This window comes from Anolis sagrei, chromosome 2 (assembly GCF_037176765.1).
Source record: "Anolis sagrei isolate rAnoSag1 chromosome 2, rAnoSag1.mat, whole genome shotgun sequence".
NCBI classification, from domain to species: domain Eukaryota; kingdom Metazoa; phylum Chordata; class Lepidosauria; order Squamata; family Dactyloidae; genus Anolis; species Anolis sagrei.
The window spans coordinates 268,374,785-268,391,077 of record NC_090022.1 but is presented as its reverse complement, the minus strand read 5'-3'; the positions used below and the strand labels follow the sequence as shown (position 1 = coordinate 268,391,077).

Below are 16,293 nucleotides of genomic sequence, written 5' to 3'. Positions count from 1 at the left end.
TCAGGATCCTAACAAGGAAGGTTTTTATCCTTAGTGGAAGTGACTTCAGCCTGCAAAGTGGAAGATGTCGGTTGCAATGTCTAATAGCTGATCCACCCTGCGCTATTAATACTAAGAAGTGTTTTTACATCTTGAGAGCACTAATATTAACTAATCCAGACAGCAACCTTCTTTATTTACACATGGGAAAAAATTGGTGCAGAAAGTGAAATGACTTTTCCAAAGCAGCTCAACTCTGGGCAGTGAGTAAAACATTAAGCAGCTTTTCAAACACAATTTCACATTAGATTTGTTGTTTCTTGAAGAAAGAAAATAGAATTTGGATTAAATCTGCTTTGAAAAGAGCATGTAATTTTCCCCGCTAGTATATAGTGTTATTTTGGTTTTTTGCAAACTTATTTTTGTTTTTCATATCGAATGATGTTACATTGCCTGCTTTATCAATAAGCAGAGCTCATTCTTTGACAGGTATATCCTTCCTTCCACCATTTCCAGTGGTGCAAAGAAGCTACACCCAGAATAAGGAAGTTCTGGTCAACAAAGTGGAGAAATGCACTTTCAAAATGACTGCTCTTTGGATTTAAAATTCTGACAAAAATCCATAAAAATTTCAGTGCACAAATGAAGTCCTTTCAAACTAGTTTCAGTGTCGCAGGTAGTGTTTGAGAACATAACTAACACAGACATACCTCCTGTCAGCTTTCTTATTACAGTAGGAAGAATACCTGCCTCCAAGGATTGTTCTGAGTCTTAGTTAATATTTGTAAAGCACTTAATAATGAAAAGCACAAAATAAATATTAAGTACTTGACAAAGAGCAAAGGCCTGGCCTTGTTCCAGGAATTAAGTAACTCTTCTTCCTGGCAAATGAATCTAAACTAGTTGAAGACAAGACCTGTTGAGTAAGACATTTTCGCAGTGTGCAGCTGGAAGAGGCGATGAAATAGACGGAAACTATGAATGAGGGGAGGATTGGGTCAGGGAGAGGTTTCCTGCCCCAGCAAGCAGGGGCCAATCCCATACATGGCTTGACTGCCAAATTTATTTTAAGCAATGTAGACTACACAGGTACCTCACATCTGGCATTTCAAACATGGTGGCAGGAAAATAGCTGGAAGCTAGTAGGAGAATCAAACTCTGTTCAAATCTATTTAAGTTTAATTTGTGCTCTGATATAAGACCAAATCAGCCCATCTCTTGTACATGTACCACATTCATGGTTGTTTGTAGTTTATATCTGCCTTGTGATTGGTAGATTTTTCTCCTTGTCACAGACAAGATACTTGGGTTGTCCCAGTATTGGTCTTGTCAGTTTGGCAAGGCTCGATATGCCTCAAAACTAAAGGTTTTATTCTCAGTTAAATCACATATCCAGATAAAAGATAAATCACCCCTGAGAACATATCCCAGGTGCTATTGACATTTACTGCTTTATTGGATGATAGATATTTCTTGAGTGCATTTCAAAAAATAGCACGAATCAAAACAGTCACACTAATAATAAGCAGACCTATATTTCATTGGAACAGTACATTTTTGGCATGGCACTGGCAAAGTACATGCCAGGTCAAGTTTTCTGTAACACTTAGAAAATGTTAATTCTTGGATAGCATGGGCTTCTCCAAAGCAGTCAGGTACTGTGGCTTACTTTTTTCCTAGATAAATACCATCCCTATTTTCAGGGTTGACGATTCCATATTTAGCAGAAAAATTGTGACAAGTCCCCTTGTGTGGTCACATTTATAGTCTGTTTTTTAGTTGTTCAGTGTTGCTACAATTAAATCTATGTTTCTCGTTAACTTGATGTGAAGTGAAAAAGTCTTCTCATCCTTCATTCGCCATCATTGATCTATTCACTGTGCTATGACACAGGTTTCAAGGATCTAAATATGGCTTGAAGGTTGTTGAAAATGAGAGATATTACAAAACTGCTGAAAAGAGTATATCTTTTGATGTCCTGATCAGCCACTTCAAACATATGTAGATCATTACATAATGTGCTCTTTATATTTGTTTTCTTAATGTTAAATTTTAACCTTACCTTTGGATTTCCTTCCTCGACTTCAAAGTATTTGCTATTTTCTGCAGGTAGTATGCTGCCATTTGCATATCTTAAATTGTTCATGTTCCTTCCTCCACTTTTCATGCCTCCTTCCTGAGATTCTAATCCACCTTTCCTTGTGATATGTTGAGCATATAAATGACATAGATTACGTGAGAAAATGCAGCCTTCCTGACCTGCTTTGTCAATTGGAAACCATTATTTTTCTCCATATTGTGTTCTGATAATAGTCTCTATTAAAGTTCTGTCTTGGGGCAATCAAATGTTGTGGCACACCCATTCTTCAGAGCAATCCATTTTTTTTTTCAGTCAAAAGCTTTGCTGTAATTTATAAAGCACAGGCCGAGTTTCTTCTAAAACGATCTTTGGTATGTCACATTATCCAACTTACATTTGCAGTGTGACTCTCTTCTTCCTCCTTTTTGAACCCAGTTTGGACTTCTGACATTTCTTGTTCCATTTATGGTCTTTAAAATTTTGAGTATTATTTTATTTGCATAAGAAATGTATTCAGTAGTTTGGTAATTATTGCAATTCCTTTATTTTATTTTATTTTATTTTATTTTATTTTATTTTGAGATTGGAATATGAATTGGATTTTTCCAATCTGTGGTCCCTTGTTTTCCATTTTTATGAGCAGATTTTAGCTAGGATTTGCATGGATTCTTTAAGGGACAAACTTCAGCAAATCTGATTACATTGCCCCAGTTTCATGGGACAGTGGAGTGTCCTTTGGTTGGTAGAATTAGAAAGATTTAACAGGTTTGTCTTAACATATTTTTAATAATAAGAAACAAAAGAGGGGAAATTCTGGTTAGTTAGAAAGAAGGCTGAAGGAAGGTTTTTGTGTTTTGTCACATAACAGTGGTCATCCACTGAAGAGAGAAATCATGTGGCAGGCCAAGAAAGAATTACCTTGAATAATTTTTCAGACATGGTAGGTATAGCTTTAAAGTTGAAAGATATTAAAGAGAAGAGCAAATCCCAGGGAAGGCCAAAGCAGAGATTCTAGAAAAATGTTGAGCTGATAACTCTCTCTTTGATGGGTATGACTCAGACATGTAATTCCCCATGTTAGCCAATATAAGAAACAATGCTTAAGCTTTTCATACTATAGGAAGAGCCTTCCTGTTTATAACAAGGAATCAGTTAACTTCAGTTTCCATGACTTTCATAATCTGCATCTTGCTGTAGCTTTTTAAATAGTCCATTTTCAGTTTACAGGGATTTAATTTCTTAAATCATAATTAGTTATGTTAAATGGTTCTGAGTACATACTCTTTTGCTAGATCCGAACCTGCCTGCTTGATGTTATTGCAGGAACTATTCTATATGAGATAACTCCGAATATTAGCCAATGCCTGTTTCTACCAATACCTGATTTAAAGTATAGTGGTCCATCAAGGAGCTCAGCTTGAGTTGGATCCTTAGATAAACAGTCACCAACTGATTGGTTGTAGTTTATGTGTCCAACAGTTGGAAGGGATATGGTTCCAAAATATTAAATTGTAATGGAATCTTTGACAGAAAAGTTGAGTTGTGAAGGGTTTCTGGTTCTAGTTGGCAGTTCCTTAAATCAAACAAGCTGGTAGTTGATACAATTAAGCTGTCCCTACTCAGTAGGAATTGATGGATTCCAAAGAGTTATTACTGCCCTTTGAAACATAGTACAATATCTTGGGATCTTGGGGCAACCAATTATGAGTTTCCTCCCCTATGCAGTTTCTTTCTTACTCAGTATTTCTCAACCTCCTAATGTGCTGAAGTCCTTAAACCGTAACATCTAGATTATTTTCCAAAGTGTGGGGACAGAATTCCAGTAGACCTCTTTTAGTCAGGTTCTATGAGACATAGTGAATATGATCCAATTAATCTGAAGAAATTTCAGATTTGGGTAATTTTCACTGGGATTGTTTTTTTTAAAAATCCTGTTTGCAAGTGGTAGCCCAAGATTGTGTCCAAAGTGAGTGCACTGGGGCGACACTGTTTTCAGTATCATATACTATATGTTGAATTATTAATCAAACCTGTATTTATATTCCCCTCAAGATACTAGATTACATCTGATCTCGGAAGCTAATCAAGGTCAGCTGTGGTTAGTACTGTGATGGGAGATCTCAAAAAATACCTGGATGCTGGAGGCTGTATTTCAGAAGAAGGAATTGGAAAGCCACCTCTAAGAATTCCTCTAAAATTCACAGGGTTGCCATAAGTTGGCAGGCAGCATTGGGACAGATACTGTGTACAAATACAAACACAATATTTGTACCAATAGTATTAGCATAACTTCCCTGAAATAATGTTCGGACTTTCTGCTGTGAGGAGTGCACTAAAATTCTGTGGAACATGAAGAATCCTTTTCGGTTTACTTTGTTTTCTAATGTTGGAAACTGGTTTCAAGTTTTTAAAAATAAATTGTGAATACGAATTTTTTTTTACATAGTGCTTCCTCAGAAGTAAACCCCATTATACTTCATTAAGTAGGCAGAGGGTCCTTCCACACAACCATATAATCCAAAATATCAAGGCAAAAAATCACACAATATCAACTTTGAACTGGGTTATCTGAGTCCACACTGCCATATATTCCAGTTCAAAGCAAAAAAAAAAAAAAATTAGGATTTTATTCAGCTGTGTAACAGGGGCCAGAGACTTCAACCGGTGTCGAACAGTTCTTGCCTAGTCGTTGTGACACCTTTATTTTTTACTTTTTGATGGTTAACAAAGTGTACTACAAATGTACTACAAATCATAGGTTAGTTGCCTTGCTGTGAGATATAAAACCAAGTAGTGTTTAAGTGGAAAGAAAAGGGGTAGGAGATCCTTTGCTTAAGTCTTATTTGTCACTTTCCTCTTATTTAGTAACATGATCCTGAATTACTGTTATGAAAGGTTGGAGAAATAGCTACAGTCAGACATAATCCAGGAATGTGCTGTGCAAGCTTCACTCCACAGCTCTGTCAATGCCCTTTAATTCGTCTATTATTTCGAACTTGGCTGCTTGCTTTTGACTGATGATGTTTTCACTTCTGCTGGTGAACTATGAATGGGTTACTTATGAAAAGTGCCAGACTGATAATCCTGGAATATGAAGTCATTGATTCAGTCATGAAGAGAAAAGACAGCAATTTTGGAAGCTTAATACACTAGCCAACAAAATATTGTGAGGATGAGAGCACTACCATAGCTTGTATTGAGGAAGCAGAACATATTTTGGCCTTGAGGGCTTGCTGGGGATTCATGGATGGTACATACATACTTTCTGGAGTTGGGCTTCAACCTTACCTCCATCTCAACATTCTAACACAACATAATTTGGGTGTAAGTTGGCTACTTCTGGATTGTTGTTGGAGAACAAAGCTAAAGCCTTCTCTGTCCACAGCAAATCCCAATCAGTAATGCTGCCAAATAACATAATTACTTGCATAGCAACAGAAATGATGGCTGCTTTATGATCACTGAGTGAGGATGTACTTTTAGGGTCCCTTTAGTGCCTCATATTGGTATTGCTGTCTTCATGTCACCATTAGGATCACTGGGAAATGGGGCAGGTGGTATTTGACAGTGTAGACACTGTCCTCCCGGGGACTACATGTAGTCCATATTTCATCTGTTGGGAATACGTGTGAAGTTTCACACAGTTCAGATGTTTCAAGGTTAGCAATGCAAGAACCTTGGTCTTCTGAGACCTTCCTGAACCCAGTTGTGTGAATTCACTTGTTCAAAAAGCTATAAAGCCAGACTACTGGTGGTGTCCCCTTCTTTGGAGGTTTTCAAGCAGAGTCTGGTGTTTTGGTTCTATGTTCCTGTATGGCAGGGTGATGAACTAGATGTCCCTTGTGATCTTTTCCACCTCTATGATTCTACTAAAGGCTCTTAATGCAGCTTCAGATGTTTTTGTTAGGATGCCCAATTAGGATGATGAATTCATCTTGAAATTTACTATGTCATTATAAAAATCTAGATCAACATTCTCAACATATTCTAATATTTAACTTTGGTCAGGATCAATATAATATTTTGGAATTTTAGAAATATTTCATTTCCAGATTTGTGGAACACACATGAAGTTTGTATTGCATTGTTTTAATCTGATATTATTTTTATTGCTTAATCTCACATTAACATTTGTATTTTATGTATTTTAACACTATTTTAACTTATTGTAAGCTACTTTGAGTCCTGAACTGGAAAAAAGGTGGAATAAGAGGAGGAGGTATTGTTTAATTACTGATGTATTTCTTGTTTCATTCAATGTATGTGTGAGCCACCTAGATTTTTAAAAATCATAAAATTTTAACATAAATAAAAATATTTTACTGCATCTTAGTTTCACCTTTATTCCCTCTGATTATCCTTAGTTCCTTTAAAAATTGATATATCTAAACACTATTTTCTACAGTGAGGAGCTCCGGAAAGAAGCACGTCAACTTAAACGTGAACTACTTGCTGCAAAGCAAAAGAAAGAAGAAAATGCCACTAAACCAAATGAAAGTAATACTGAAGGTAAGACATGAAGTAAGGTAATATTTGCACAGTTGTACACAAATGCAGTGGGACAATTTTCTCAGTAGCTAGGGTGCTAAATACCCTCAAAATATCCAAGAATCTTGTATATACTTTGCTCAAGAAGATAAACATTGAACCTCAGCTAGCTATTATTATGACATAGTTTCTTGAGATATTTTGCCTTCCAGAAAGTTTTAATGATTGCTGGCCATTTACTTTATAGAACAGAAACTAATGGGATCAAATGAGAATTGAGTCTTCTCCAATATGCATAACATTTCCTTTCTGGTTTTGTGATCTACCCTGGTTTAGATATCTTTTCTATAAAATCGTATTTTATTACAACAAAAAACCAGAATTGGCACACATGAATTATATTGGGTTGGCAGAATATAAAGTTGAATATTATACTGAATGTAAGGATTATCCATTCAATTCCTCTATTAACAGTTGAAAAATTAGCTTGCTTGTTAAAGCAGTGCAGAGCTTTTAGTTATTTCAATATTAGTGAGTAGCTAGTAAGTTGCTATCTAAAATCTAACTGCTATTAATACATTTGTTATAAAGTCTAGATCAACAGTCCCACTGTATTCTAATGATTACTGCTGGTCATGATAAAAATAGTATTCTAAGGTTTTCGCAATCTTTTCTGTACAGATTTCTGGTATATTTTATTTTATTAACAAAGTTAAAAAATAAATTTTATTTTATTTTATTTTATTGACAAAGTTAAAAAATATTTGCGTTTTGGTGACATTTTCAGCAAATACTGAGGATGCCAGTAAGTTGATTTCTGAGGCCTAAGATACTGTATTTCATTGCATAATAGCTACCACTGAATAGTAGTCACACCACCATTTTGAGATGCCAAAAATGATATTTTTATTTTCTTCTCATAACAGTCGTACCCCCATTTGAAATTGATTCTCCCTTAACTCCTTCTTTCTCCAAAGGCAAGGCAGTTTAATAACTATAAAATGGAAATCTCTGACACTCCAATCTTCTTTCCTTTCTCTCCTTTCTCCTTCCTCTGGGGCAAGACAGTTTTTAAAAAGCTGAAATTGAGGTCTCTGGAACTTGGATCGTCCCTTCTTCCTTCCTTCTTTAAAGAACTCAATTTCAGGCTTTCTATACTGAGTAGCCTTGGAAGAAGGATGGAAGAGGAAAGAATACAGCTCCAGAGACCTCCATTTTATAGTTTTTTAACTGTCTTGCCTTCAGAGAAGGAAGGAAGGAAGGAAAGAAGGAAGGAAGGAAGGAAGGAAAAATCAACCCGAAATGACTCTATAGTTTAAAAAACAAACCAACAGGAACAGAGCTCTCCTCCTACTCCCCTTTTTTCCTCATGTAATAGTCACACACCCCTTTTTGACCAAAAAGGGGGAAAGCGACTATTATGCGATGAAATATTGTATATTGCTTGCTTATTTTACTGAAATGAACTCAGTGGTAATTATTCAATCCTATTCTCAGTGGTAATGATTCAATCCTATTCTCAGTGGTAATGATTCAATCCTATTTTCTTTGTTATATTATTCACTTATTTGAGCAAAATCCTAACTGATTGAGATGGCCAATGTGAGGCTAGATGAATCCTGTGCCAAATTTAAACCCCCATCAGCTTAAGCACGTTGGAAATTACTTGGAAGTGTTTTTGTCCAGACATATCACCATTGGCTCCAGCTCCTTGGGCTTGAACAGGTCCAGAACTGAAGTACCTCAGCCTCTTCACTGCCCAGTTTTTTTGGTTCTTCTGCAGCAGTTGTTTTGTTGACATATCTCTGTCAGCTAGATTTTGTTGGCTAAGTCTGTGTTGTTATATTGTGACAAGGAGCAATGTCTGGGTATTGTTTTGGATCTGCTTTTAAACAGCATTGTTACATTTCATATAGGGCTAGTTCAGAGGTTGCCATCATAACTTCGTAAACTTAGACCTTTTTCTCCCACCTTCTCTCTCTTGCCAGCTGTGTTTAAACCAGACCTACTTAAACTTCAGTCTTTAAAATGTACTTCATTTTTAGAATCAGAACCTTGAGGTCTCCTAAACAGGGACCATGAGCCTGACTTCAAGTAATTTAAAATTTAGAATGGTAGTACGTCTGTGCATATATTCAGTTCAAAAATTGGGCTTCAAGAGCAAAAGTAATCTCTCAGTTGTTTCCCACACATTTCCACTCCTGGTTTCACTCCAGCCTTTCAATGCCTCAGCAATCTAATTTAGATGGCGGGGAAGTTTTCTTTGTTAAGCTATTCATAGTGAGAAATTTCAGGTCATCAGAAGCTCTAATGGTAGATGCCAATCTACTTTCTTCTAAGCCCTGGTTTAAACCCAGTTTCCTATTACCCCTAAACCAGGAAACTGGTTGATTTTACTAATCAGTGTATGAAACTGGAATGAAATCAAAGTCTCAGTGCCCATAGTCAATTGGCATGGCATCAAACCCTTTAGGAAAGACAAAGTCCTCATGGAGTGGTGACTGTCAAATAAGTTGGAAATCTTTAACAATTGCCTCTTCATTTGTTGCATTTTATTTTAATTTTTTACCATTGGACCAAATCCCATGCTTCAGCTGCTCCAGCATCTTCTACTGCTCTAGGAGCAGAAGATATAATTTTCAAGCCTCTTTCAATCTTTCTTTTGTAATCCTGCTGCCAAACCAGGCTTTAAAAATGCATTAAAATACCTCAGGCTGTGCTGTGCCAAAATCTTGCAAAAGTCAAACCTCATAAACCCAATTTAAACAGTAGGCTTATTCCCAATGTTATATACCATCTGTAATAAAAACAAGAGAGAGCCTTGTGGCACATTAAAGACTAACATATGTATTTCGTGTCATAAGCTTCTGAGGTCTAGAGTCATCTTTTTCAGCTGCGTTGGTGATAAGTGAGCTTTAAAAAAAAGAAAAAAAGAAACTTGGTATTGCAGAATCAACACACAGGTAGTTTTCACTCATAACAGTAAGTCCACATTCTTCTTGGATTATGCACAACCTCTGTGTTTGTACACATGCATGGTTTATCCCCTCTTCCCTTCATTCAAGCAAATAAAACAAACCAAGAAATATTTTTTTTACTGGGATATCCAAATGGATGATCCTGATCTGGTGCTCCTAAATAAGCCAAAAATGATTTGAATCATTTTTTGTTGTTGGGTTACAAATCTTGGCTTGTTAGGATATACTTATGAGCCCACCGTTTTCTTTAATTTACTTGTGTAAAGGAAGAAAGAAACCAGCCAAATTGTCTGTGATTTCCTCATGCTGGTTGTTCTCATTAAGCCTGGATAAACCACAATCCTGGTTCATTGTTATTTGTGAGTGTGGTTGTTCCCTATTATGTTGCTGAGGGACACTAAGCACAAGTAGCTCACAGTGCAAGATGCCAAAAAAAAAAAAAAACCAACACAAAAAACCAGAGGGTGATTCCAGAAGATACAGAAATCAGTGTTCACTGGGTTTAGTAAAGATGAGAAAGAATAAGAAGGGAAATGTGAGGGGCAACATTCATGAAACTTCAGTCTCAGAAACTGAAGTGGGAGTCCAGAGAATCCTGTAGTGAATAAGTTAGCAAATAAAACAAGGGACTTGAATAACTACAGAGCCAATCAAGAGGAAGGAACACCAAGATCGGTGGAGTTGGGTTTGTGGTAGACACTAATTTTTGGCACTTTTAAATGGTTTTAAAGAGAATATAAAATGTAGAGATTCTAACAATAGAGCTTAATAACATCACAAATTGTCTGTTTTTAACTGATTTCAATTTTATTGATAGCTTAATTATTATTTTAAAGCTCATTTGTTTTAATAGTTTTGTAAGCCTCCTTGGGTCTTGGATTGGAGAAATGTTGGGATACATGTCATTATGAAAAGGGATAGTATAAAAAGAGGAATAAATACTGACTGGTCTTGACTTCAAATATGTCAACCAAGTTTCAACTAAAAGACTTCATATTTCAAATTATGCAGTCTGACACTTAGAGCCCTATTTTGTCATTAAGGAATAATAATGATGCCACTCTACCCTCTCCCAACCCAGAATACTTTATCATAATAACCTGGGAGTCCAGTTATGGCTAGATTTATTTATTTTCTGCAGGCCTTTACTCTAAATTATTTTTCTCAAACTTGCTCTTATTCTTTGAATTTAAATATTTGATTGAATTGTCATGCAGAAAAGCTAAATACTGTACACATGTAGGTTTAAGTAAATGTTCTGATCTGCTTTGTGAAGATAAGGTGTCTGTTCCTTTCTGGTGCATTATCAAAACAATGCCTCGCTTGTGAATTGTCAAAATATAGGCTAGACGGAACAACCAGTGCTTTCAAAATAAAGAGAGGATTAAAAACAATAGTTATTTGAGATAACTCCTGAGGCAACACAGAGATCACATTTAATCATTTAAAAGTTTCCAAGTTACATTTTAAGAGAGAATTACATAAATAATAGTGCTATGTTAGCATATAAAGAGACCTGTCTGTATTGTAGTGTGTATTTTTATTGTGGCATTTTTAAATGACTGTTATTATACAATTGGAAAAAATTATTTTAACACTCAAAAGATGATAGATCTGCATGTACTGTTTTGCGGGAGTCAGGGAGGATATCCCGGAGTACATGCCTTTATATCTGGGTGGAAAACCTATGTCTCCCAAATGTTGTGTCTTCCAAACATTAGACTTCTACTTCCATCAGCCAAGACAGTATGGCAAACAGTCAGGAATTATGAGAAGTGGAGTCTAAAAACATCTGGGAGACCACATCTTCATTGATCTCACATTATACAATTTAGTAACAGATCCTTCTACATTTAACTTAGCTAGCATCCCATGTCAAATTATTTTATGTAGAGAAGGGTTGGGCAATTTTCAGGCGTCAGGCAACCACACCAACCTTCTATGGGAACTTGGAGAGCTGTACTCACAGCATTGTGCTTCCTATCCCATAAAACAACATTGTGCCCCAAGTAGGCAGTTGCCATCAAATTATTGGGAGAGGGGGCAAGATTGGCTAATTCAGGCCATGGGATATAAAACTATAACTCCCATAATTCCATAGCATTGAACCATGACAGATCAAGTTGTGTAAAACTGCATTAATTCTACAGTGTAGATGCATCTTAATACTATCCAGTACATTGAGACCTTTTTATGATATTGCCTGCTTCCTCATACTTGGCACAGAATTGTTTTGGTTACTGTATGCTACTTTTGGAGAGTCTGTTGGATACATGAGCATCTTGGTTATCATTTAACGATCTAAACAGGGTTCTTTCTTTCTGGCTCTGTAGTTTTATGGCTTTATATTCTTACGTACCTTGTTGGCTCATTTGTTTTGAGCTTTATGTATCTTGAGATCACAACTTCCTCTGATATTTACCTGTGGTGGTTGCTTTTCCAGCAACCGTTTTCCGCATTGCATTACATTTAGTCCTTCTTACAAAGAAAGACAATGCCCTGAGGCCAACAATTTCACATTCTGCTTATAAAAAAGGACTGGCTTTTTTCCAAGAGCTGTCAACACTGTCCCATCAGATTACTATAAAACGGGATGTGTATGTGAGGAAAGCAAGTGCTAGGAGGAAGATCCAAATCATTGTTCCATATTCATTGCCAGCATACATGTTCATGCCACTACTCTGTTGTCATGTTTGACCCACCTTGATCCTAGCAACAGTGGTCCTTCAGATGTGTGTGTGCTGTATGAAAAATTGTTCCTCTTTTGGTCCTTGAAATGATGAAGAGGCAGTATAAACATCAGTCTTACTGTTTAGGCTCTTCCCAAACTCTGAATTGACTCAGTTTAGAAAGTCCACCTCTTCTGAGTTTAGGCAGGAGATGACAATGAACAGCTCTAACTTAGTGGTGGCACTTTTTTTTGGTAGCACTCTGCCTAACAAGACAATATTTCCCAGATTGTCATTGTCCTTTTGTTGTTGTTGTTAAGCAGAAGTCGGGGTTTTTTTTTATTTTCTCTTAGTTTTATTATTTTTAAATGATGTTCATAACAATCAAAGAGTCTTTATAGGTCAAATAAGCACAATATGTGGTATTTAATACTTTTCACCAGATTGAATCTATTCTATTCTAAATATTACAGTTTGTTTGTGTATGTTTATATACAGGTTGGGTATCCTATATTCAGAATTCTGAAATCCAAAATACTCCAAAATCATCCATTTATGTGGACGAAAGCAAAATCAGTCACTTCTCTGGCTGATTTTGCTTTCTGGTGGTTAAATGTACCCAGACTTGGTATAAAATTACATTCAGGCTATATGTATAAACTTTCAATGATACACAAATGATTTTATTTATTTATTTATTTATTATTTACAATATTTATATTCCACACTTCTCACCACACAGGGGACTCAGGGCAGATTACAATGTACATATACATGCAAACATTAGACTTGGGTTCCATCTCCAAGATACCTCATTAAGTATATGCAAGTATTCAAAAATCTGAAAAAAATCCAAAATATGAAACACTTCTGGTCCCAACAGTTTCAACGAGATACTCGACCTGTACTTAAATGTTATGGTTGATATCCTGTTCAGTAGTTACAAAAATATTAAGCGGTAACCTTTGGGATCCATATTCATACAGTTTCATAACCAAATGTGACCTCTCAAAATCTGCCTTTTCCAAAGAGGCAGCCCCCTAATTGAAGGGTTTCCGGGTGGCTGCAGTTGGGCTATTGGGAAAGAAATTTGAAATACTCTCCCGATCTTGGCACATATTGAAAGAAGCAATAGCAGCAAAGCTCAATTGATCTCTTAAGCTGTCTATATTCAAAGCATCCCACAGCAAGGGAATAGCTGTAGATATCATTTCCCAGCACCATGATCTGCAGTGCATCAGAAATCATTCAGTCAGAGCACTGGGGAATGACAACTGCAGGGGAGTTAAGAGACAAAGGCATAATGACAGAGCTCAGTTCTCATAGTTATTTTTGACCATCCAGGATCTTGACTTTCCTTAAGATATAGTAAAGGCATTATTCATGTTCTCACTCTCAATTTTTACCCTCACAACACCCCTTTGAGGCATGGAGGTGATAATTGGTCAGAGGTCACAAAATAGGTTCGACTTGAAGACAAGTCTCTCCTATCCAAAATAACACACTGATTATCCTAATACAGAAGTAACATGTGTAAATTTTAGGAGTTATTAAGATATCCTACATTCTACACTTTATGCCTGTTTGTATGGTTTTCATTGCTTTAGCACAACATCAAAACAAAACCCAGGTATAAACAGGAGTAGATTTACCCACTATGTTAAAGAAGCCTCCCTTATATAAATATTAGTTGTCCACTTCACTTCTCGCTACTTGAGTTGTTTCCTTCCTCATTGTATAGAATGGGTCTCTATTCAGAGTTGCAAAGAAATACAAAATGTTTGTATCAAGCACTGCTCTTTTAAACCCATTTTAACTTGTTAATTATGTTATATAATATTATTTTGCTTCACTTTTAATTGTTTTAAATGGTTTAAGCTGGTTTATACTAACTTCACTTGTATGCCTTCATGATAAATATTTTAATGAATACATACATACTTTGCTTTGCAGAAGGCTTTAAGGCAGTGCGTCTCAACCTTCCTAATGCTGTGACCCCTTAATGCTCATGCTATGGTGACCCCAACTATAAAACTATTTTCATTGCTACTTCGTAGCTGTAATTTTGCTACTGTTATGAATCGTAAGGCTGAGTGAAGGAAGATAGATGCTTTTGAACTGTGGTGTTGGAGGAAAGTTCTGAGAGTGCCTTGGACTGCGAGAAGATCCAACCAGTCCATCCTCCAGGAAATAAAGCCTGACTGCTCATTGGAGGGAAGGATACTAGAGACAGAGTTGAAGTACACATCATGTGGAGACAGCAAAGCCTAGAGAAGACAATTATGCTGGGGAAAGTGGAAGGTAAAAGGAAGAGGGGCCGACCAAGGGCAAGATGGATGGATGGCATCCTTGAAGTGACTGGACTGACCTTGAAGGAGCTGGGAGTGGTGACGGCCAACAGGGAGCTCTGGCGTGGGCTGGTCCATGAAGTCACGAAGAGTCGGAGATGACTGAACAAATGAACAACAACAATGAATCGTAATATAAATATCTGATATGCAGGATGTATTTTCATTTATTGAACCAAACTTGGTGCAAATACACAGTATGCCCAAATTTGAGTACTGGTGGGGTTTGGGGGGGGCGTTGATTTGTCATTTGAAAGCTGTAGTTGCTGGGATTTATAGTTAACCTACAATCAAAGAGCATTCTGAACTCCAACAATGGAATTGAACCAAACTTGGCACACAGAACTCCCATGACCAACAGAAAATACTGGAAGGGTTTGGCGGGCATTGACCTTGAGTTTTAGAGTGGTAGTTCAACTATATCCACAGAGCACTGTGGACTCAAATAATGATGAATGGACCAAACTTAACACAAATACTCAATATGCCCAGATATGAACACTGGTGGAGTTTGGGAAAAATAGACCGTGACATTTGTAGTTGCTGGGATTTGTAGTTCACCTACAGTCAAAGAGCATTCTTAACCCCACCAACAATAGAATTGAGCCAAACTTCCCACACAGAACCCCTATGACCAACAGAAAATACCGTGTTTTCTTTGGCAACCCCTCTGAGACCCCCAAACCAGGGATCCCAACCCCCAGGTTGAGGAATGCTGCTTTAAGGGCATAGATCTGTATGTCTTATTTATTTCTTTAAGATATATCAGCTTCATCATTTGTGTTTGTTGTTCAAACAACAATGGTTTTGGTACCACTAAAATCTGTACCTTCAGGCTATAATCGCATTTTTATGACTAGATGGTCCTTAAGGACAATTGCAGCAGAATCAGAACAGTTGCTTGGACTAATTTTACCACACAGATATGGACTGTTAAAAACATTGAATGCAATTGGATCTTTTCCAGTGTCCTATCATCACCCCATCCAATCTCATTATTAGATTTATTTGAGTTACGTTTTGTAAACAAAACTTCAAAAGCATGCCAGGTTAATTTTGTAAAGTCCTGTGTAAAAATCTGAACATCTCTCCAGTAGCCAAAAGTATTTGAACTGAAATGTTTTATGGGGAGGATGGAGTTCAGTAAAGTGCATTTGGGGGAGTTTAAGTGTTATATTCGAGCAAATGTTAAGCTTTATTTGGAAATGATTTTGATTAGAATATCTCCCAGTATTTTAAGACATGGCAACTTAATGCGATGTGCTTCCCTTACTTTACTTAGATTTTAAAGATATGCTTTATGAATACAGCTAGGGCTTAAAAGCCAGTGTTTCATTCCTATATCACTTTGCAAAAAAGGAGGTCATAAGTCAAAAGAATATGTTTAGTGGAGCAACAAATGCTAAAGTGCTTTAACTGTGATTAGAGCAATGTGCAGCTCTTCGATTCACATCTGGGCAATTGTTGCTCACCCTTTTTAAAAATTAAAAATAAAAAGTACACTACTAAAAAAAAGTACAGAGATTTCTCATAGAAGTGACAAATGCTAATTTATATGTCCAGATATACATTTCAAAAGAGACCGAATGACTCTAAAGATTGGGATGGGAAATATGACCAAGTAATCAGTCCGATCTCTTAGTACGATAGTAATTATTTGATGGGGAAGTTCAGGACCATCGTGTCTCCCTTCTTCTAGTTCTTTATCTTTAAACTGGACTTGGGCCAAGTAGTCATTCAGGTTGGTCGGC

General features: G+C 36.6%; 1 protein-coding gene across 1 annotated transcript in view; it reads left to right on the top strand.

The window, feature by feature from the left end:
• The window catches only part of CWC27 (CWC27 spliceosome associated cyclophilin), a 122,645-nt gene that overhangs the window by 69,802 nt on the left and 36,550 nt on the right, over nt 1–16,293 (top strand). The window contains exon 11 of the mRNA XM_060761551.2: nt 6,465–6,568. Coding sequence (XP_060617534.2) covers nt 6,465–6,568 — 104 coding nt within the window. The remainder of the gene's footprint in view (nt 1–6,464; nt 6,569–16,293) is intronic.